Source organism: Amphiura filiformis, chromosome 5, assembly GCF_039555335.1.
Source record: "Amphiura filiformis chromosome 5, Afil_fr2py, whole genome shotgun sequence".
Classification (NCBI taxonomy): domain Eukaryota; kingdom Metazoa; phylum Echinodermata; class Ophiuroidea; order Amphilepidida; family Amphiuridae; genus Amphiura; species Amphiura filiformis.
The window spans coordinates 77,258,230-77,282,551 of NC_092632.1; the positions used below are offsets into that span (position 1 = coordinate 77,258,230).

The 24,322-nt window shown below is 36.3% G+C and overlaps 1 protein-coding gene across 1 annotated transcript; it reads right to left on the minus strand.

Moving 5' to 3' along the window:
• Positions 1-219: 219 nt before the first annotated feature.
• On the minus strand, positions 220-15,957 carry LOC140151711 (short transient receptor potential channel 3-like). Its single transcript, XM_072174048.1, has 9 exons — positions 15,930-15,957; positions 9,914-10,035; positions 8,547-8,654; positions 4,401-4,814; positions 2,321-2,508; positions 1,656-1,873; positions 1,034-1,173; positions 583-799; positions 220-334 (listed from the first exon to the last, which is right to left on the minus strand). The coding sequence occupies exons 1-8, from the start codon at positions 15,955-15,957 to the stop codon at positions 596-598; spliced, it is 1,422 nt and encodes a 473-aa protein (XP_072030149.1). The 3' UTR covers positions 220-334; positions 583-595.
• Between the last annotated feature and the right edge of the window lie 8,365 nt (positions 15,958-24,322).

A 24,322-nucleotide genomic window follows, 5' to 3' on the forward strand; every position in this document is an offset into this window, starting at 1 on the left:
GCTCTTGAGCTCCTCAAATGGTCGGTAGAGCTGAGTCATTCCAAGAGCGAATGATAACCATGTCATGGAGAACAATATCAAGAACTTGGCAATATCTCCCACCATTCCAGTAAGGGATATCGAAAGAATGCCTAGTCGTCCACTAACCATAACCACAGTTTGAAGTAAACGGCCGAAAGTTAAGACGTTAGCCAATGCAAAGGCTGCTTCAGCTACTAAAAGTGGGTCATATGGCGCCCAATCGTAACGGGTTTTACCAGCAAATGCAACAGATAAAGAATCTCCATAATGGACTCCTTCCTCACGTTCTTGACAGTGACATGTTAGGTCAATTCTGCACAAAAAAATAAATAAATAAATAAAAATGTCACTTATATCAAACACGATATGAACAAGATGAGCTTGATCAAATCAAAATATAAATACGATAAAGTGGGCATGACGCCATGACATCTTTTTTCACTTCTTCATCTAGCATATTCATGAATTGAAACATTATACGATTGCAAACAAATTATATATACAGCAAAATTGTGGAAGATTTCGCCTCATTAAGTTACTGGCTAAGCAATCTTATTATACCGTTCATTTGGTATCATTTCCAAATTGACGAATTCGGGAAATGTGTAGTTTTCGTAATCGAACGGCAATTGGAAAGTGGATTGATTAACCGGAGGGTCTTCTCATCTGGATTTGACATTGAAGGAACAATATTGTTGTCAGTTGTCACAGTACCGGCTTGCGTCGGTGGCGGTGAGACGGTACCGCGGAAGTCCTCACTTTGAACGGTCTGATGGGCCTGAATGAAAAACATAATACCATTGTTTATAATGCAAATAATATAGAAAGAATATTACAGTTGCTCGTGTTGCTCAAACTTTTTCTACATCTAATAATTCTGAGCTCCATTTCAAGACAATGTAGAGCAACTTGTGATTAAATAAATATGTATAGGCCCTACTTCTTCCAAATCTAATTGAATCAGTATTCTGTGTTAAGTTAAAACTTTAGTATGCCTATAATACAATATTACCTTGATGATGGCCACAAGAGTCATAACAATGTAGATCCAATAAAACCCAAGCTGCAGAATGTCAGTTATACTACAACCAATCTTCAAGTACATCTTACGTCCCATTCGACGTATGTCGTTTACCTCCCGAAGTGTCATGGCTAAAACAGAAACGAACAACCACTTTGTTATTTGTTTAAATATTAGTGCGTTGCTAATCTCCGAGTTTCAATTTTCGAGTATCGAGTTTCAAAAGCGAAGTTGGAACATTTTGGCCAACTTCGAGTGTCAAACTTGAAATTTGGCACATTTTGGATAACTCGAAGATAAGCAATTATAATCACATCATTTGGCAGTCATCATTATTAAAGTCGCCAGTATGATTACCACCTAGCACTACACCACTTTTACACATGGATGGAGCGTGGCAAGCAAGGTAAAGTGTTTTGCCCATGGACACAATCCAATAGCTTTGACGAGATTTGAACCCACAACCTTGCGATCATGAGTCGAACGAGCACTCGTACCGCTATGTCGAACGAGCACTCGAACCGTTATGTCGCCGTGCTCTAAACCGTGGATACATGATAAACAGTTATAGAATGGAGATGTGCAGTAAAATCATTACAACACAGCAGTTTACCCATGATCCACAAAAAGATACATATTCGTCCAATTTGATTTAGCCTGGCATTCCTGAACTCCAAATAAGCATTTCGAAGTTCTTCGTCGCTGGCGTTATGGCGGCTTTCGATGGTGTCAAAGCTGTCTTCTGCGGTGACAACCATCTCCAGCGAGGAATAGATAAGAAACCCGAGGAATGTTAGTCGTGAAGCCGTGTGGTGGACAAACTTGATAAAGCTGTGAAATAAAAGTATTTATCAATTTGATATGTGACAAATTGTTTGTTTTTTTAAATTATTGATTCAGGCTTTATCATTGATTCACTAATCTTATATACTACGCACAAGAAGTATCCGAACAGTTCAAACAAAAGCAATATATCTGTCAATGTATAAAGTAGAACTGTGCGCGAAAAGTCTGTTTCCTGGAGAAAGTGAGTGATTGGTGAAAGCAGCACCATTTTGGGAAATTGTCATCTGTGCAAGGATTTGTACGCAAAGGATATATAAATTCAAGTCTTCAGCATGTTCAGTATACTTTGTGCAAAATCATTATTATAATTTTCATTAACAATTCAGATTTTGTAAAACAGTTCGTTTTGTCGTGCATTTTAAAGTGAATTTTGGTAAAAGGTGTCGTTGGCCTTGAGTCATTTACGACTCGTAACAAAAGGTATATACTTACGGTACTTTCATAACTCGTCGGAGTGGTCCACACGGAAAGACAATGTACAAGATGCAGAGTAGAGGGTAAAGACAGGTGAATAAGGCTGCAGATGCACACTTTTTGACGTTAGATTGTTGCACTTCAATACCGAAACTTTGGTACCAGAGATCTGTCAAAACTGCTTGGCATTTATCATGAGCTAAAAACTGAACATACAAAATGTACATGATTAATTAAGGGATCTTCAAAGATTCGTCAATCCCAAATTACACTATTAAATTCCCACACTGTCAACTTTGTGTAATATTTATACTCATTATCTCGTTACCTCTCTGCTTAATCAATCTTACATCACTTTTATTCAATAAAAAGGAAAACAAAAATATACAGGTCTAGATCAGTGCCCCATGTTGATGGTGGCACGCAAGACATAAGTATAAACACACACATATACAAGACATGTTATATAAAAAGGCATATATTATATAATCAGAAGAGTAAAAAGAGCAGCCTAAAAACAGGCCAGACACCCAGATTAACAATATAAAAATATTAGATTTCTAAAAACGGTGGACAAATCCAGTAAAGGTTCTTGTTTTGAATGAAAAATACTGCAATTTACTTGGATTTATCCACTCGAGAATACTGGAGGTTAATTGACCACAGTGGTGCTTGGTCGGTTGCGTCTAGTTAATCAAAATATATGGGATGGCATAGGCGTAGATCCGGGGGGATGGGGATTTATCCCCCCAATATTTTGCCAGGGGGGGATGGTCCATACAATCATCCCCCCCAATGTTGACGCCTGATAATGGGTTTCTGACCAAATGAACCTCATATTTGCACATTTTAGCACCAAAAGTGCAAATTTTCATCCCCCCCCCAATGTCAAAAAGAAATCTACGCCACTGTGGGATGGAGTTCGTGAATGAAGCCTTGAATGAATTTTCTGGAAGAATGTGCTATATAAATCTAAGCTTTTTTATTTATAATTATTAGGAAAGCTCTGGTCCCATCTTAGGTTCTGTCTCTGATGCCATATAATAGGCTATATAGGTCTACTAATGTGTATCTATTTCCTGCATTGAATAAGCTTGGCATTGCGTGTTTCTATACCAAACCCCCTGTACTGTTCTGGTTGGAATCAAAGGATGGCTATTGATCTATCCAGTGATACCGAAATAAGTACCAAATGGCGATATTACGTCATAATGTAGCCTACGCACTCGCAAAATTTTGGCCATGTAGGCCTACACAACATACGATAGACCAACATAGACACGATTGTTGGCTAAATATGAATAGAAATCACTATTCTAATCTAAAGTTTGAACTCAACATCGTTGGGCTTCCGCCCCCTCCCTTAGGCTAAAAAGAAATGGTTTGTCTCAAAGCTCGCGCGCGCATTTGTAAAATCGTGAGATTTGGAAAAAAAAGAAATGCGGAATTTTTATTTCAAAAAAAATAATAATAATACTTTTTTCAGAAAAATTCGGCGAAAATCAGATTTTTTTCTCCAAATACCATGAAAAAAGTCGGGAATAAAAAAAAAATCGCATTTCGCATTTGTTTTCTAACCACTCGTGAGCTTTGAGACAAACCATTATTTTTTTGGCCTTATATACTCTCGAAGTTTTTTCTCGCTAATAAGTGAAAGTGGTGGACTTAGATTAGCCAAAGTCATTCCTGAGTGCTTATTTCAGTGCACCGTGAAAAATCTGTCAATAAATGAAAGTTGATTAATGCTACGCGTGAGGCTATATTTTTTTCAAAATATCAAGAGCTCTCGGAAGAACCACTGAAAAAATACTACACTTGTTTGTACTCATTTTAATGTTTTTCATGCTGATTCCAAATATGGTCATGAAAATGTACAATTCCGAAATTTTTGATTTGAAAAATTTTGAAACATGTCGTCTGCAGCATTGTACTGATTAATATGCATTATTATAAGCGACTTATCACCATCAAATTTGAGAGATATTTTGGTCCACGGCGGATCTCTGAAAACCCCTTTTAACCATAGGCCTACTGCCAATCCCAGCTATTACCGTACTAATTTTCAGACATATTTTTGTCTTAGATTGAAAACACGTACCCCTTTCACGTTAAGTAGCAACGCATCTTTAATTACAGGAGGGATTGTGTCATGACGAGTGCACGAAACACACGCTGTAGATCTGGAAGCCTTATCGCCAGCCAATAAGCAGCAAACTTCGTCATCATTTCGAGCTAAATCTAAAACCTTTCTTGATACAACTTCCAAGTTTTCGGACAAAATTTCAAATTCATCGTTCATGCCCTTCTTGTCTTGTTTGGCCCGTTTCATTTCCTTGAACAAATTGAAGATATCAGTAACTAGATTTGCTTTGGTTTGCAGCAGGTAAGCTTCAGAGCTGATGGCTTTGTAATAACGGTATATTATCCGTGTGAGTTGCGTAGGTGGCAGATGGTTGTATTGTGACTTCAGTGCTTCGTAGCTTGGCATACTCGCACCATACTTTAACAGAATCTGTTGTGGAGTAAAAGTAAAGGTAATATTGAAAACTGTAGTTTTTAGTGATGCTATTCTGAAATGTTTGATGTTCTAACGCAACAACGCCGAGCCACGGTTGTTTTATTAATATTTTAAACAAAACATTACACAATTTTTAATCCCAATATCACGCTAATATACACATATATTTTTTAAGCCATTTTTTAACTATGGTTTTCCTTTCTTTATCAATTTGTTTTTATCTTTTTCTGCCTTTTTGTATAAACTGTATATTTGTGTGCAAGTTGAGGGCGCTGTTTAAATATTTAATCAATGATATAAAGCGTAAGCGTAGATGAGAAACTCGCAGTTTCGAATGAAGTCAGGCGCACTACTCCGCGTCGTGATAACTCTCTCCCTGAAAAGGGTCCAAAGTGCCATCGATTTTCAGATGTTTTCTCCACATTTATAACGGTTTTTCATAGGTTTTTGTGTCTTAATCCAAACTCCAAAGGCATTTCCTCGGTGGTGGGATATTATTCTTACAGATACGACATATTTTTAGGCAAATCATTATGATTTTAACATAAAATTGGCAAGAAATAAAATTTTGGTCAAACTGTCAGTTACGCCCTTTTGACATAAAAACGTCCGCGGCAGCTGGGTACCAAAAAGTACCCAGCTCAGATGAGCGCGTAATGTCAGGAGGAACGCACGCGTAGTGCTTGCGTTTACCTAACGTGATGTTCGCGGTAACTGACGCATACTTTTCTCACACTGCCGGTCTAATAACTGGTAAAACTGGTCAAATTTCTTCACAACCACTAACTCTGATTAAAGTTGACAAAATTGGGCGGATTTAGGCATTAAAACGACCCGGAAAACCATTTTGGTCTTTGAATAAATAATGATTTATGAAATGGCATCAATGTAGCAAGAAAGTCAAGGATTTTCAAGTTGTTTTCACTGACACTTTCGGGTAATCGAGTATTCCAAATTCGCCTAAAAAATGCGTTCATCACATAACTCAAAATTAATTTAATTAATCTTTCATTGAATGTAAGTTTTTCATTTTAATGTAATTTTTTGTTTTGTTTTTTCATTTTTGTGTCATTGATATTTGTCATATTCTGAATCGTCTGATATAATGTTCCAGTGCTGTCTTGTCTATATAAAACCAGTTCTGCGGTATATCTGTAGCCTACTTAGCTATAATTTATCTGTTTGTAGTAGGCCTAGGCCTCCTTTAAATTATTTTGGTCTGCTAAGTTTAAGAAAATCATGGGATAAAATCTAAAAACCTATTTTGCAAATTACAAATTTCGTTATGACTTACGTTCTTAAATTCTTACATTAAGTTCCTTACATTTTTTAAAACTCATTATAGGCTTTTAAATTACCGATTGAAATGGTTCAATTAATCTTGTATAGCGCTTGATTGTTGATGATAATTATAGGAATATCTAAATGGATTGAAAAACGACTGAATTTGGTTTTTGGATTGGTTCATTGCGTATACATGTTTTACCATCAAATCATATGTGTACATAATGTAGGCCTATGTGTAAATGTAAATGTTATCCGTCGGTATTTGAAGTAGTAATGAATTGACAATAATGTTCAGGCCTATACTACAGGGTGAGTCAAAAAAAAGTGCAATAGAGAAAAGAATCCATTTTATTTAAGAACTGACTTGAACCTTACAGGTTTTAAAACATTTTATGAATGATATATCCATTAGTGACCTTGTGTGAAAAAACCAAGGAATTAGCATTTACCGTTTTGTTTTTATGACACATTTTATAGCGATACCCAATTTTAATGTTTGTCCAAGAAACATCTAAAATTTGAAAGTCAGCCCACTCTGTGTAAGGTAGATTTGTAACAACTGCTATTTTCTTAACCTCATTGGCATTGAAATAAAATGGAGCACCCAAATTGTTATTGTCCTTGGTCTTGTTTAAGGAAAAGAAACATTGTTGTTATTTTCATTTTACCTTTACTTTAAAGATGTTTATTCTCTATCAAAAACATACAAATTTGCAGGCGGATTTTTTCAAATGTCGAAATGAAATGCGCGTAAATTAAAGTGGAGCGAATTATAAAATATCCAGTAAGTTGGACATAGGGCCTACTGGGATTTAAAAAAACTGGATTTGGAGTCGAGTGAGGTATGAAGGACTTAAAGTAATGTTAAAAAGTTTGTTTGAACAGAAAAAAGAAATGAAAATAACGCAAAAATCAACCTTATTTAAGTTAAAGTCAGTTTCTTTCAGAGCTGGTGCCTTTATCGTGCATTGTGTGCTCTCATTCAAAATACATGGTACCTCGTGGACAAATAATGAAATTGGGTATCGTAGCAAAAGGACTCATAAAAATTAAACGGTAGATGCGATTGACTTCAGTTTTTCACAGAAGGTGCCTATTGAGTGTGCATTTATATAAACTTTCAATAATTGGAAAGTTCAAAGTAATTCTTACGTACCGTAATTATCGATTCTTTGCTCTATTGCACTTTTTTGACTCACCCTGTATGACCATGATGACTGTATAGGCCTATACATGTAGGCCTAAATTATAATGTAAAAAAAGATTTTTCTTATAATAACATTGATTGTTACATGACAATCTAAATCTTATGACGTAGGCCTAATGTAAATAGGCCTATATAACCACTAAAAAACAACAGGAAAACGATTTATATTATTAACGGTTTCTTGTACAATTTACGGGGTAAGCCCACAATCCATTCAAGACTCATCAATGTTGACCAACTGCAGTGGCAACACGTAAATGTATCTCCCAATATTGCGTGCTGACTCATTTTACGCTCTCACGACAGCATCGTCGCACATTCACGGCGTACTCAGTGCGGAGTTCGCGATGGTTGATATCAGCACGCGAAGATCAAAACAAAAAGGTTCGACTTCACTACGCACCGGCCTACGCGCTATATGCGTCCTTTCTAGCCTCCTTCGGAGGCGAAGGAGCGTTCCGATTTCAATGTATTTAATTTAACCCAATAATATGACTAGATTGAAGATAAATAGCGCCATCAGTGTTCAACTTTGCTTACAAATTAATACAGTTCTACAGTAGCGTCTTCTTATGATACACGCACGATCAAAGGCGCGGTGTATCTGTAGGGCGCAGTCAATTCGCGCCACATACGCCAGGTATGCACATGCCAGCCTTTGATCGCGCGTATACCACACGCGGACGCTTGTGTCCCGCATGAGGAAGCCAAATGACTCCCAAAAGTTATATTCCTTTGCACTCGGGAAGCCAGTTGCCGTTTGACCCGTGACCTTACGGTTTTGTCACGTGACATACTCGCCAGAAATGGCGGCAAATTCAAGTGAAAGTGACCTCTTCAATAATGCATCGAATGCTTCAATTACTAGATAATTCTCTGAAATTCAGTGAAATTATTGTGTATATGTAAGGGACATTTGTATATTCAGTGAATCAAGTGTAGCGGTATATTGGTTGTTTTCCTCTGCTTTCTCACTCCCAGTCTCACTCTTCCTCACTTCCCCCTTTATCTTTGGCTCTCTCACTTATCCTATCTGACCTTTGCTCTCTCTATGTGTATTTTGTTCACATTTTGCGGATATTTGGCATAATATGTACCTTAAATGGAGAAGTTCCCTTTTCACCACTGCCTGCGGAAACATTCCGTTTTATAAAACCGTGCATGTTACCTATCATAGCATTAAAATATTTGTTTTCCAACAAAAGCAATTTCAACCTTGTGCCCTTTTTTACCTTCACTATTCGATAGTTGTTCTTCTCAGCAGCTAATAAAATGGGTGTTGTTTCCATAGTGTACTCGTCATTTTCAGCTGGACTTTCCATGATATTCTTGCCGTATTCCTGTAATAAACAAACAATAATCATTTAAAATTCAGTGTTCACGTTTCTTTCTTTAAAATATTATTAAAGCGGCTCATAATTAACACGTTCTACCTTCATGGTGTTTCCCCTCTGTACCAAAGCTATACAGGGTGTGTAACAGAAAATTATACTTAAGGACGGCTTCAAAATTCAACCACCGGTTGCCCACCGGTTCCGCCAGGTCCTGTCCGGTTAGAGCCTGTTTCTATTGTTCTAAACAATGGAACGCGGTTTAACCCCTATCAACCACCGGTTGAGTTAGTTTTGAAGCCGCCGCTTGTGGAAAATGTGCATTATAACAATTATGAAGTTTATGACTTCCCCAGATAAACACGGGAGGTTTCGATTTTAAAGTTGCAACAAATTTAATGCGCCAAGTCATTTTTTACATGGTCCATCTTATGTGTTTTGATCTAACGTTATCATGCTTGTTCGTGAATACTGCTACTTTACACAGAACATTAGTAAGAATTAAATTAGAAAGTATATTAATTGTTTTAATAGATTAGATTAGTTATTGCAATGGTTGTATCCCAGCAAACACAAAAACGTTTTGAATAAGTTATATTTTGGCTTTTGGTTTAGGTAAAACTTTTTAATAACATTAAAATGTCGGGTTATATAAAGGTCATGAAAACGTTTTAAAATGTATGAAAACACACTACAACAATATTTTTTAAATGTTTTCAAAATTTTATTCTAAACTATTTTTGCAAACATGTTTTTGCCAAATATTTTTTCAACACTTGAATAACATTATGTTAAAATATTTTCACCCAGCAAACACAGAAATGCTCTTAAAATGTGTTTTTCAAAACGTTTTAGTAACATTTAAATGTCGGGTTATATAAAGGTCATGAAAACGTTTATTATTTAAAACGTTATTGCAAATATTTTGGGCAAACATTTTTCGCAAAATATTTTTTCAACCCCCAAATAACATTCTGTTTAGAATGTTTTGTATCAGGTTTTCAAAAATGTTTTTGGAATGTTATTAAAACGTTTTATACCATTTATATAATATAACCCGACATTTAAACGTTTTTTGTAAAACATTTTGTTTTTGCTGGGCAGTAATTATCAAAAAATGTTTTTTAATGTTATGAAAACGTTTTATACCCTCAATATACCCTTATATACCCCGATATTTAAACGTTTTCGGACAACCTTATATAACCTTTTGCGAATGATGTCGAAAACGTTTTGTGTTTGCTGGGATAGTTGTATAGTAGCTGTACCTCGATCATTTCTCTGTTTTCACAAATATATGTCACAGCATCCAGATTGTCATATTCTACCATACGTAGTAATGTTGTGTTTAATCTAATGGCTCCACCTTCCAACAGAAGACCCGCTATATCTGCATAGGATGCAAACAGTTTACAAAATATTTAGCTTTAATAGAAGGCCACATGTCGCAGGGGAAATTGTCCAAAGTTGACCAAATCATGCGCGTATTTTTTTGGGGGGGGCTTTGGGGCGGCAAAACGAATTAGCAAAGAAAAAGGGCGGAAAAAATTGAAAAAGTAAAATTGAATTTTCTTCAGCCCCCGAGATAGGAGCGGCCACGGTACGCCACTGCAAATCGTCCAAAAACGTCTGACATTTCACAACATTTTATAATGTTACGTAATATTGCACAAAGCTGCCTCACATTGAACGATATGTGGCAACTTAGCAACTACACTAACTTTACGCAGTTGTACGCAGTGTGGCGCAATTTTGAGTAATTTTAAAAACGAGCGTGATTTCAACAACTTCAGGTAATTTTGATAAAATGCTAAGTAACTTTGTGAAAATTTGAGTAACTTTATGAAATTTTGAGAAAATGTTAAAGGTCAGGTCTTTTGCAAAAATAAGTTTATCTCTATTCGAAGAGAATAATTATTACATTACAAGTTGACACGCGTTGCAATTTTTGTATGCGTATTTCTCCTGAAAAAAAAGAGAAATTGTGTGGGTACATTCGGGCTCGTTCGTGAATTGCTATTATTTTCATTATTGTATCAATGGTTGTCCGTTATACTTTGAAATGCCGTAAACGTTCGCCTAATGGCGCTATGGAGTTCATGGAAATGAGAGAGCGCCATCCCTGTAAAAGCCGACTATTATCACTGATCATTTATAAGGGTACGTGTAGTTAAAGGGTGAAACCTATCGACACATACAATTATGAACAAGATCGAACAATCTTGTTCATGATAATGCGGTAATCATTCACCTGATACGTTGTAGCCCAGTGAGCAGAGCATTAGACTATTGTGCGAGGATAAAGATAACTTGTGGACTAGATTGATGGTTCGAATCTCATGCAGTAATTTCTGACAGATTATGATGTCTGTCAATGTTTGTTTTTCTTGATTTTATCTTTAACATTGTTTAAATAATTTTATTATTTTATCTTGTATGTGTCTTTTTTCATGATTCTTTGTTCTTATCGTTTCATTTTAGAGTAACTCAATCCATTCAATCAAATGTTGTAATGAACCTATTTGATTGTATAAGCATTTGTTATGTGTGTGAGATGAACTGTCGCGTGCGACAAGTCTTTCAATTCGCGCGAGTGTCCTTTTTATTCGAAAGGGGGGTCCCAAATATACGGGGGTCATAACGTCTTGGAAAGAATAATAGGAGGGGGTTACACGATGACCACAGAAAGTGTGTTATTTTATTCAAAAAGACTGATTTCAATACAATTTTGGGGTTTGGGATCATAAAATTTTTGTTGCCGAAATAGGGGGTGCGCAATTTTATTGACGCAGACTTTTTGTAAATTTGGGACCCCCCTTCCGAAAAAATGATAGCCCTCTAAGAGGATTCAAAAGATAACCTTTGCCCCAATAATCCCTAGCTATATTTGTTTGAAACTGTTCCACGGAGGATGTATCATAACAGGCACAGTCTTCAAATGATATAAATAAAATTTGAATGAGTAAACGAACAAAATCATACGACCAACTGAATAGAGGCTGTGCATATGACGTATCATCCCGTAAATATGGCGGACTACTCAAATGCATTCAACAAAAGCATGATTGCATCCAGTTCGGCTCACACACATAACAAAATGCACTACGATCAAATAGGTTGATGACAACATTTGATTGAATGGACTGCACTGCGCCATGATTACGGAGAAGAAACCGGTTCAAATCCTTTGTTTGGAGCCAATCGATATACGCAAGGCCTCTATAGCCAACGCTCTGCAGGGTCTATTGTTCTATTGTTTCCTATTAGAACGCTGACATATTGGAAAATGTTGCCAATCAATATTCATGAGAGTGTACATTCGACGTCCAGTTTGCGAAATTGGGTGAGTTGTGTTTGGTAGGTGTGAAATACAGCTGACTGGGCGTTTTAATTACGTAACGAATAAAGGCATTGACATCGTCGAATGGCTGCCCAGTGCTGTTATGCGTTTAGTTATTATATAGGCCTAATAATTATTATTAATTGTATTCATCATTCCTTTCTTTTTCCTTCTCTGTACTTATTCTTTCCTAGACCTACGCTGTCTTTATCACTCCCTCGCTCTCATTGTCCCCTCTCACCCTCCCTCTCTCATTCCCATCATTTTTCTTATATTTCTATTTATCTACTTGTCTTTATTATATCTTTTTATTTCTGCCTTCCTCCAGCCCTCTCCCATTCTCCATATCCCTCCTCCTTCTTCCTCCCTCCTCCCTCCCAAGACTTCTTACAGAGGTGAATCTGCCCCTCCCCAACCCCCTCCCCTCTTTGGGCACGCCACTATACCAATCTCCTTCTTAAAATAAAATTAAATTAAATTACATTAAATTAAAATGGAAATTTCTTAAAAACAACCTTTATAGGCCTATACTTATTTACATGTATACGTATAGCGATTACCATTATAGTGTAATATAGATATATGTACTGGACATGGCAGCCTTCATACATTCTAATGTGTAATCGATCACCAAGAGCATTCAATTTATTTAAATGAAACGCCTATCGTCAGGTGGGTGGTAAAGATGATTGCATAAGGCTGCGTTCACATAGAAGTATACTATTCGGGTATACGGTGCACGTTTTGCAGGTGCACGCGTATAGCTTAAAATCGAGCAAGGCAATTTCATAGTACCGGGTCACATAAGGCTACGATCGCATAGAAGTATACTATTCGGGTATACGATGCACGTTTTGCAGATGCACGCGTATAGCTTAAATCGAGCAAGGTAATTTCATAGTACCGGGTCACATAAGAGCTATTCGAAAAGGCCGTATACCTGCGTATAGTATAGTATAGTGGGAATCGTGCGTGTTCGATTTTAGTGCAACGTATACCGTCCTAATTTTAAAAACCTAAACCATATGTGGGCAAATTTATTTTTTTAATAGATGCACTATCTAATTCTGCACATTATGACACCTCATTGAATGCAATGTGACCTCAAGAAGTAAAGTTACAAGCATTTGATAAGACGAAGAAAATGGGTAAACTGACATACTCGCCATTCGCTATACGAAATACGCTCATTCGATCAGGCTGAGTTCACATAGTATACTCCTATATGAACTCAGCCTGATCGAATGAGCGTATTTCATATAGCGAATACCGTATACCGTATACTTCTATGTGAACTCAGCCTGACAGCTAAAGCCTCCTTATAGTCTTCAGACCCACACAAGCACACATTTGTGATACATGAGTACAATGGTACCACTTTACACATGACTGCCCTTACACATGACTGTAGTGTGGTCACTTATCGATACCCGCCTGTTGTGTAGAGCGTTAATATGATGCCGGATCAGTGACCAATTTAATGGCGGAACCCCTTTCTTCGAAACAATGGTACCACTTTTATGAATAGCCTGTCGCAACTTCTAATCGGCATCAAAAGAACAAAAGATTATATAATCTATTGCGACTCTATTTCTATTAAAAGCTCTTTGTCTATAGCTATCATTGACTGGCTAGGATTCCACAACACAATGAGAACATGTTATAAGGCGCTTTGGAAGGCACACAATACCCCAATGGCTTTCCATATTATGTGCACTCAACAACTATTCAGTATCGAAGCCCGGTATCGAAGTTACGCAATGTTACTATGTCAACGGGATCACGCGCTTAAGTAATGAACCACGATCGAAACAATCAGTACACAAAAAAAGGCATACCAAAATAGCGTGATCGTAATTATCGCCATACAAGCAGTGCTTGGTTCCGATACCATCACGGAGTTACGTAACTACTTCGTGGTCTGATAGTTATATGATCAATGCTCTGATCTACTTGGGTTCGATCCTTTTAAGAAAAGAAAAAATAGCTGATCATTTACAGTCCAAGAGAACGCCAAATATGGATCAGGAGTATTACATAATAATACCCTGCTATGACAATAGCTGCACTAGGTTAATCGTATAATCTCCTTATGTGGTTAGCATGGCTGGGCCAGGAAATCCACAAGGTCAGCCAATGCATGTACATGTATTCGGTACATGTGCCATATCTTTTACAATGGGTGATAAATGTCTGGTTTGTTTTATTTCAAAACGCAACAGTCGATATTCTAAAGCTTGGTCCAAATCCAAGAGAAGAACCAACTCTAGTAATTTATGTGGTTTCAAATTATATCGGCTGTTGCCTTTTGATAGAAATGGTGTTTGTTGATGTGCACAGTTTCCCATTAGATCATAACATGCTGTTGTACATCCAAGGTCAAAGGTCTTTTAATCCATATTTGGCGTTGTTCTGGGACTGATTTATAATGCATAAATGAATAAAGTAATGTAGTTACACAATTTGAAACATTGAGGCCCGACCGTTCTATTTTTCAAAGGTCATTTAACTGTTAAATGTAGTGGAATATATCACGCATTGATAGGTAGCAGGTGGAGCAAATTTTGTCAGCGGTTTTTGTTGCCGTTTGTTCGCAGTGCCTATTTATCTAAAAAAAAATAAGAAAGTTAAAATTAAATTAAAAAATTCACAATATTCGTTCGTAAAATGGGGACAAAATCCAAAAACATATCTTGACCCTTCTTCACATAAAAGTGGGGGCAGAAATCAAGATTCGAACCAGCACGATTCACCATTCAAGACGCACCCTCTACCGACTGAGCTAACGGGTCAGACAATAGAAGGGTGTAATTTTGAACTGAAGAATATTAAAAAAATATGAAGAAATTACAATGTTATAAAAAGATTTACCAAAATGAGTTAGATATAACGTATGAATCGATTTACAAATTAAGTCCAATGGCATTTTGAGAAAGAATATCTGAAGAAACCCCAAAACATTTGCTGCTCTAGCAACTAACCTAGTGACCTAAAGTATTGGGTCATGTCACGATATTTGACATATCCAGGTTGCTCAATTTAACATATTATTATGTTTTGATGGATCCAAGTTGTGATAATATTGGATCCAAAACATAATAATGATAAAATGGATGCTTTACGCCCAATATTTATTGGTCTCGCTATGAGTTGTAAAATATTGGACTCGACTACGTCTCGTCCAATATTTTAAAACTCATAGCTCGACCAATAAATATGGGCTCAACGATCCAATTTTATATCACACGTATCCTTAATGCTGTTGAAATTTTACAAGGATGGCGCTCTCACATTTCTAAGAATCCAATGAAGTAAACTTTATAAATCTGATGATTTATACTTAAAGTGTATGTAGGTGGGATGAAAAGCCGACGATCAATTGAAAATTTTGACCTTTCGTATTGAAAATATGGATTTTTTTTCCCAAAACACAAAAAAAATTAGGTCTTTTTGGGGAAAAAATCCATATCTTCAATATGAAAGGTCAAAATTTTCAATTGACCGTCGGCTTTTCCTCCCTGCTACATACACTTTAAGAATATGTCATTAGATTTATATAATTTACTTCGAGGACTGTTATATATCAAAAATTTGAAAATATCAAATTTTTATAATTTGTCATAAAATTGTATTATATTGTGATTTTCAAAAAATGAAAATTATTTAATATCAGAAAGACATGCTTCGTATTCAGAATGCAATTCGATAGGTCTGAGGTGCTCTCATGTCCCACAAAAAATACTGTCGAAACGCAATAAACGCTCATTTTAGATCCCTTAAGCCAAATCAGAATTTGAGGTTTGACCCTTGTGTAAACTTTGACCCTAAATATCTCGGAATCCCCAAGGGTGCCCACTGGGTACCTGTTAAATTCTTATTCTACACCTGAGACATTAACATAAAAACAAAAAATGTTAGTTAGTCATACCCAAATTTACACTCACAATCAAGTTCTACCCGACTAATACCCATTATGTGAAGTTTCACACTATTGTCTGTCCAATTAACTTAGACACCCAGTTTTTGTTAGTTATTTGAAAAAATATCCACTTTCAAAGAAAGTCATTAAAGAAAAGTGTTAACATTCGCTGAGACCTAACAGGATTTTTGTGTTTCCAAAGCATTGAGTGAGAGTTTACCAGAAATTCTATTGAAATTGGAAGGTTTTTCTCAACACTTTAAAAATAATCCGGTAGAAGTTGGGTACCATTATTTTGGAAGGTCTTATTATACAGATTTGTAGGTATTGTGATTTTGGATAGTGAATGGATAAATAGTAAATTAGTTATACTCCTCAACAAAAACATTTTATGAAAATGAAAAATATGATTCAGTTCATAAAATGCAGACAGTGTTTCTAAAATTGGGATATTTATTCTTAGTGTATTAACTCAGTGATCCCAGCTGTCCCTCAACCAATTACAACAATTCGGCGTGGTATTTAAATCTTGTTCTGTCCATGCTTTTGGCTTGGCCCAATTCCAAGAAAATACAAATTGTATACCTTATGAATGTTCTGATGTTATTGGTGAGGAGTATAATTCACAATACACTCCAGACGCATAGTAACTTGCCCTATCATTTGTTATAATGCACCAACTGTGACATCTTTTGAGTTATGCATGAAATTATTGATTGGCTCCAAACAAAGGATTTGAACCTGTGTCCTTCACCGAAATCATGGCACAGTGCAGTCCATTCAATCAAATATTGTCATCAACCTATTTGATCGTAGTGTATTTGTTATGCGTGTGAAACGACCTCACGCGGTAGATTGCCAACATGCTTTTGTTGAATGCATTTGAGTAGACTGCCATTATTGTGAATTAGTAAAAGGATCAAAGAAAAAAAGGTGGCATCACTGATCAATATACATGATTACAATGTTTAAACACCCCTTACTGTAAATAGATTATCCCATCAAAAGTTTCAAGTCATTAGGAATATTCGGCTGGACCCAGATATATTGCTGTAAATCGATCAAAATTGAATAAAAGTAGACAAGGAAGAATATTTTTTCATCACTTTACTAATAATTTCTGTTAGGTCTGACCGTGTTTAACAACTTTTCTTTCATGACTTTTTGCCAAAGTGAAAACTTTTCGAAATATATCCTAAAAACCGGGTGTCTAAGTTATTTGGACAGACAATAGTATTATAGCACAATGCGGTTCAATTAGAGTCAAGCGGTAGCATGACCAGCAAGTTTTAAAAAACGACTGAAAAAGAAGAATAAACAGATGCACCGCGGGACTATATTTACACCCTGATTTACACGAAACAAAACGCTATTGTTCTATGTTATTTTTCGCTGGGTACAAAATATATCTAAAACCATGCTAAATCTTATTTACTGTCCAAAGTGTAATATTTTAATAACTCATTAATTCAAAAGTTACACCAATCTTAGAGTCAATCCGATTGTTTGATAATAAACAAACATTCTTGCTTCATTTCACGCGGTATTTCATAGCGAAAATTAGTGGCAAATCATAGCTAAATCATACTGATATCCAGAATCTTTCGTCACTGCTACAGCCATACATGGCTGTCACTGGCGTACTACTTTTTGAGATTTACTTTCAAATATACCCTAGCATTTTCCTACATACCCTACATACAAATTCTGGATCCCATTCGCCAAAAAATCAAGTTTTTCACAATTCTTTTATTCTTTCCGGACCACAGCATACATTCATATTAATAAATACTCCACTTTCACACGTCGTAATAACGGGACGTCACCGTGGCGAAGTGCCTAAGGCCATGGACTTCTAATCCATTTATGAATTTTTGCTCAAGTTCGACACTTCCCACCACTTTTTTTTAAATGTTTTATTAACCAATTTATTGTCATAAATCAAGAATAACACCATTTCGAACATCCATTGCTATTGTGATATTATCTTTTTTCATCAAACAAAAATGTTTATTTTTTATACACATAGGCCAAGGCCTAGGGCCTATACTTTCACCATCCAAATGCTTTCACCATGCCTGACTGACTATCATGACACCTTCGTCATTTAAAACACATTTATCAGTGGCTCTGTTCACAGCTCAGACTGAAATTATATTTGGAATAAATATTATAAATTCTCACAAATTTAAATCACAAACCGCGAAAGATCGCCAACAACTGCCGCTGAATATTGATATCCAACTAGATTTCCCCACAGGGCTATAAAGAACCACAAACCGCGAAATTTGGATATCCAACTAGAGATTGCAGGCAAGCTACAAAGAATCACACACCACGAAATATGGATATCCAACAAGCTTAAACTATAAATTAGCTCCCGACAGAGAGCAGGGCTTGATAAGGGAAATTAAAATCACAAACCGCGAAAGATCGCCGACAACCGCCGCTTAATAGGGATATCAACTAGATTGCCCGCAAAGGGCGACAAAGAACCACAAACCGCGAAATTTGGATATCCAACTAGATTGCCCGCAGGCCTATCGATTATAAAGAACCACAAACCGCAAAATATGGATATCCAACAAATTAAGACCACAAACCGCGAAAGATCGCCAACAACTACCGCTCAATATTGATATCCAACTAGATTGCCCCGCAGGGCTATAAAGAACCACAAACCGCGAACTTTGGATATGCAACTAGATTGCCCCACAGGGCTACAAAGAACCACAAACCACGAAATATGGATATCTAACAAGCTTAAACTATAAATTCTCACAAATTAAAATCACAAACCGCGAAAGATAGCCAACAACTGCCGCTGAATATTGATATTAAACTAGATTTCCCCACACGGCTATAAAGAACCACAAACCGCGAAATTTGGATATCCAACTAGATTGCCCCGCAGGGCTACAAAGAATCATACACCACGAAATATGGATATCCAACAAGCTTAAGCTATAAATTAGCTCCCGATAGAGGGCAGGGAAATTAAAATCACAAACCGCAAAAGATCGCCGACAACCGCCGCTTAATAGGGATATCCAACTAGATTGCCCCGCAGTGCTACAAATAACCACAAACCGCGAAATTTGGATATCCAGCTAGATTGCCCGCAGGCATATCGATTATAAAGTACCACAAACCGCGAAATATGGATATCCAACAAATTAAGACCAAAAACCGCGAAAGATCACCAACAACTGCCGCTCAATATTGATATCCAACTAGATTGCCCCGCAGGGCTATAAAGAACCACAAACCGCGAAATTTGGATATGCAACTAGATTGCCCCACAGGGCTGCAAAGAACCACAAACCACGAAATATGGATATCTAGCAAGCTTAAACTATAATTAGCTCCCGATAGAGGGCAGGGCTTGATGAAAACCACAAACCACTAAAGATCGCCGACAACCGCCGCTTAATAGGAATATTCAACTAGGTTGCCCCGAAGGGCTGCAAAGAACTATATACAAACCGCGAAATTCGGATAGCCAAGTAGATTACCCCGCAGGGCTACAAAGAACCACAAACATTAAAACACGATTATCTTGCCTAGTCGGGGCATTTAGTATAGGCTTAAATATATGCGCATTTACCAGTTCCGACTTGAAGTAGGCCTAAATCGGACTTACTCTCTGTGTCTCTCTGGCATTGTCAACATTGGGTGTGTGTTGTTCATATTTATATTCTCTTTACATATTTACGTAGCCTTGAATAATTAAAGTATACTTGTATTAAAATGTATATTGATCATTGTAAACGCCTCTTAACATTACAGTCACGCGTGACGAGCAAGTTTTAAAAATAAACGACTGATAAAGTTTTGTTTAATTAGGGCCTATTTATTGTCATGAATCAAGAATAGCAACTTCAAACATCTATTTTTCGTTTTATGGAGCACTTCGTAACCTAATGGCTTTCCAAGCTTGGAGCTGCTTGGCTACATTCATAAAAAGAAAAGAAATCTACCAAAAAACGTTGACAACGTAAAGAAATCAGCAAGTTTAAAAAACCCACCTCGGCTCACTTTTTGAAACTTGGTCCCATTTTGAACACCAACAGCAAATCAGTGTTTTTATATTTTATTTCAACAGAATACAGCGTTTCCAAGAAGATTACAAGCCTACTTGTTATTCGTTTAATTCAATCATTAATCATGATTATTATAAATAATAGGAAATTGGCTTACCATGCAAGAACAAGATAATAACCTTTCAGGTCGTTCCAGAAAGCTTACAAATTAATATCGCATCTGCACATTAAAGATACATAACACTTCTGGATATGTTTAAAATTTATATAAATATGTTTAAATCAGTACCTTTTACAAATGGGACCAAGTTTCAAAAAGTGAGCCGAGGTGGGTTTTTTAAACTTGCTGATTTCTTTACGTTGTCAACGTTTTTTGGTAGATAGAACTATACTAGTATACAAATCTAAAAATTTTGAACGCCGGCAATCCACATATTCCATATAATAATCGTGGTTCATAAGCCACACCTACTCCACTTAATTCCAAATGTGTTAATGCAAATATTATTGGGGTTCCAGCATATTAATACCAGTTTTGTTTTATGGGTCACAGAGCTGCCCCAGATGATATATATAGTTGATTGAGGTCATTTTTCAGTTGGAGAGTTTCCTCGTGTAAATTGCACTACTTGGACAAGTAATCAATCAAAATGGAATCTATGGTGGCAAGGAACATTACATAATTGATACATCATGTTCATCAAGACTGGACTAAAGATAGAATCCGTCATTAGTGACTATTATGCGTGTGCTCAGGTGTAAGCTACACAGATATAGTAGATAATTACACGTAACACGTCGCATGCAATTAATACAAAAACTCCAGAACGTGCCGGTGAATTTCGCTTCGTGCGATGTAACAATTCCAAGTCACGTCATAATTGTTATTATGTATATTTTCATTGAGGTATACCGAACTCATTATGGATAACATTCTCTCGGGTATAATTTGATACACTCTAAGAACAAAACGGTTCTAACTAATTTGCTCATTATTTGCTATGTTTGTCCTCTATTAAAAGTAGTATCCTTTAGGATTCTTAAAAGGAACGAAAAAAAGGATCTTCGGGCACTCTAAAAACTCTACAAAATTTGTAAAGCCTGTTTTAGTTTTTTAATGGCTTCCCTAGAGAACACTTTAGAACCTTCTTCTTTTCTTAGAGTGTACTGTTTCAAATGATTCGTGAAGTTAAGAGTAGCATACACCTTACACAGATCAGATAGCATGCAATATTATAGAGAATAAAAGTATTGTTTGAGACCAAGCCGTGTATCTCTCGCCTGATATAACACGGCCAATCAGATTGTTAATATTATTATATCTGTTTAAGGGGTCTCATATGGAAACATGCCCTACACAAACTATCATGTGTGAGAAATGCCATGGGTCAGAAACTCCTCACTTACATAACCCGACATAAATCTAAACCGTACAGGACGAATGAGCCGTAAATGTCCTTCATTGTATTCCGAGTTACAGTGTAAAATGTGCATGAAGGTCGTATTCATACCTCAATTTGGCGCGACATGTATCTCTCAGTTTTAAACCAATCAATAATCCTATTGAGTATTGTTGAAGAGGATAATAAGCTTCTATAGAATTCTTAATAGCTTTGGTCTTTGCTTGCTTTGACTAAATCCTGTTCAAGTGGTGGGTTACAAAGTATGGTATTTTGTCTAGGTTTGTATAACCAACAATTAACAATGAGAGGACATTCGTGAACCTCGTTGACTTGGGGATGATTTGAAATGACCGCCAATTATGTATGTTTGATATTTATTAAAAGATTAAGAGACACATGTAGAAACGAAAAAAGTTACCATTTTGTTGAAGGAGCAAAGTTCAACAAACAATAACCCGCTTCTGGATATCGTTTGAAGTCAAATGATATACCATTTGAAAGCTTATGATATGTATTTTCTAAACACGAAATATAACAAAATTGACCGGGGAGGAATTTACGGCTCATTCGTCGTGTACGGTCACATATGGTAAGACCATGCTTGTCACCCCCAAAAGGGACAAATTGCAGCTCACGGATAATGATGTTCATGTTTTGGTTTGTTATACATTGTATTGGTTGAATGCAAACTTTGGTATTAATCAAAATACACGTCATGTAGAGTGACTTGAACAAAGTGTGGCTCTAATCTGCATATTCCCGGGAAGAATTGCCGACCATCAGACATAAATTTTGGCCATGCCATTGTGAAAAATGATTCTCATTGTGAGTACATGTGAAAACAGTAAAATTGACCAAATAAAATATAAAGAGTAAATCGTGAAAGTCGCTGGTACTAGAACCATACGTAAAATTAAAGCTGAATTTATACTCGATCGCCGAGTAATTGCGATGCACCGCTTTTGGAATGCGATCGGGAATGCGCAATCGCCTGAATTTGCGATGCATCGCTCGTCGCTAAATTGCATTTATACAGACGACAATTAAAATGTTATAAATGCCACAGAATACATCATTTAGAATATCTATTGCTGCCAATAATTATTGCTTTGAATTAATTCAGCACCGAAAGTTAATAATCGAGAAAGGTCAATTAATTAGCAAAGTAACAGATCCATTTGCTTGGAAATGATTGGTTGATACATCAACGTGTCAAGCGATATCGCTCGAAAGTTGAGATTTCTTCGACTCACAGAAGCGACGTCGTTTTTGCCTCGGCGATTTGTATCGATTGATCGGCTTGAAGCTCTGAAAACGGAATGAGAAAGAATCGCTTTTCTGCAAAAGCGATCGAATATAAATTCATCTAAACAAATGTCCAACAAAGATTATTTCTTACATTTTTCTTTCTTTAATCTAAGGATTATTATTTCGAATTTATTGATTTCACAAACAAACCAATAAAATTATGTACCTACAGATTTATTCTTTAGATAGGTCGTCCCGATTTGAAACAGTAAGCTTACATATTCATAGAATTTTAATGAAAATGATAGGGTGTGTGTCACCTTTTTTGTGTCAGTTCCTGCCCGGGAGTTCCTGAAGAACTGACACCTTCTCCTACAAGTTTGACGATCACGTGACAAATCGAATCTGTGACGTCAATATTAATATCGATATCAATTTAAGGCTGTTCTAGTTAAATTACATACCCATTGGCATTTTGGCTGTTCCATTTAATTTACATACTCCCTCTGAAATAATGGCCCCAAAATAGCTGTTCCATTTAATTTACATACTCCCTCTGAAAAAAAATGGCTGTTCCATCCGCTGAGAAATCAACATTTCCCTCTGCCTGTGCACTTAGTCCATGAATTGATCCTGATTTGCATTGTCGTATAGAGTTATTTTTTGTACAGAACAGGGATAAACAGGGATGTTACTATTGTTTAACTAAATGAAGCATACTTTTGCTTTTATCTTTCTTTGTCCTTTATTAATTATTAATTAATTATTAATTAATTGTTTTAGCGACCCTGGGGTAAACAGACAAACAAAAACATGGGTCAAAATCCTTCAATTTCTGTGAAAATTGAACAAAAAGTACCCAAATCCCTCCATTTTATATCTCCCTGTGTTATAGACAAATTGTATACGTCACATTTAAAATAATTTAAAACGACTTATAAATTGCCTTATGCTATAATGGGGTCTTATACATTTGTATTGTGTGAACTTTGTTTTTAAATGCCTTTGGCTTCCAGGTTAGTTTCTCGGTGCTGGTGAGGTGTATTGGGGTGTAACTTGGTAGGGTGGTGGTAAGTGGCTGCCCTAAGACTTGATGCAATTTTTGGCGCAAAATATGCAAATTAGGTAGCTAATTTTTGTTTATTTTTAAAAAGGCTTTTTGCCATTTTTTGGAACTGGTGAGGCGTATAGAGATTTAACTTGGTGGGATGGTGGTAAGGGGCAGTCTTAAGATCCCATGTGATTTTTGTCGCAAAATATGCAAATTAGCTACCTCATTTGCATATTTTTTATTTTTAAAAACATTTTTAACAAGGTTGACGCTGCGCCAAAACACGTATGTAAGTGTATAATTATTTAATGATAAATGAACTACTACTAAATGTTCCTGTCAGTGCTGCAGTGCAAAACTTCTCATGCAATTCCATCTTTAACATTACATTCAAATAATAATTACATTGTAAATTGGAACTGACACCAATTTTTTTCAGGAATTCTTGTTGCAACAACGATATTATTTTAGTGTGTGATTATATCGACACAATAATTCCCAACATTATTTCTTTTAAGTACCAGCTGCAGCATCATGTCTATATAATCTACCAAAAAAACACAACGATAACGTAAAGAAAGCAGCAAGTTTAAAAAGCCCCCACCTCGGCTCCCCTTTTAAAACTTGGTCCCATTTGTAAAAGGTACTGATTTAAACTTTATCATATTATAGA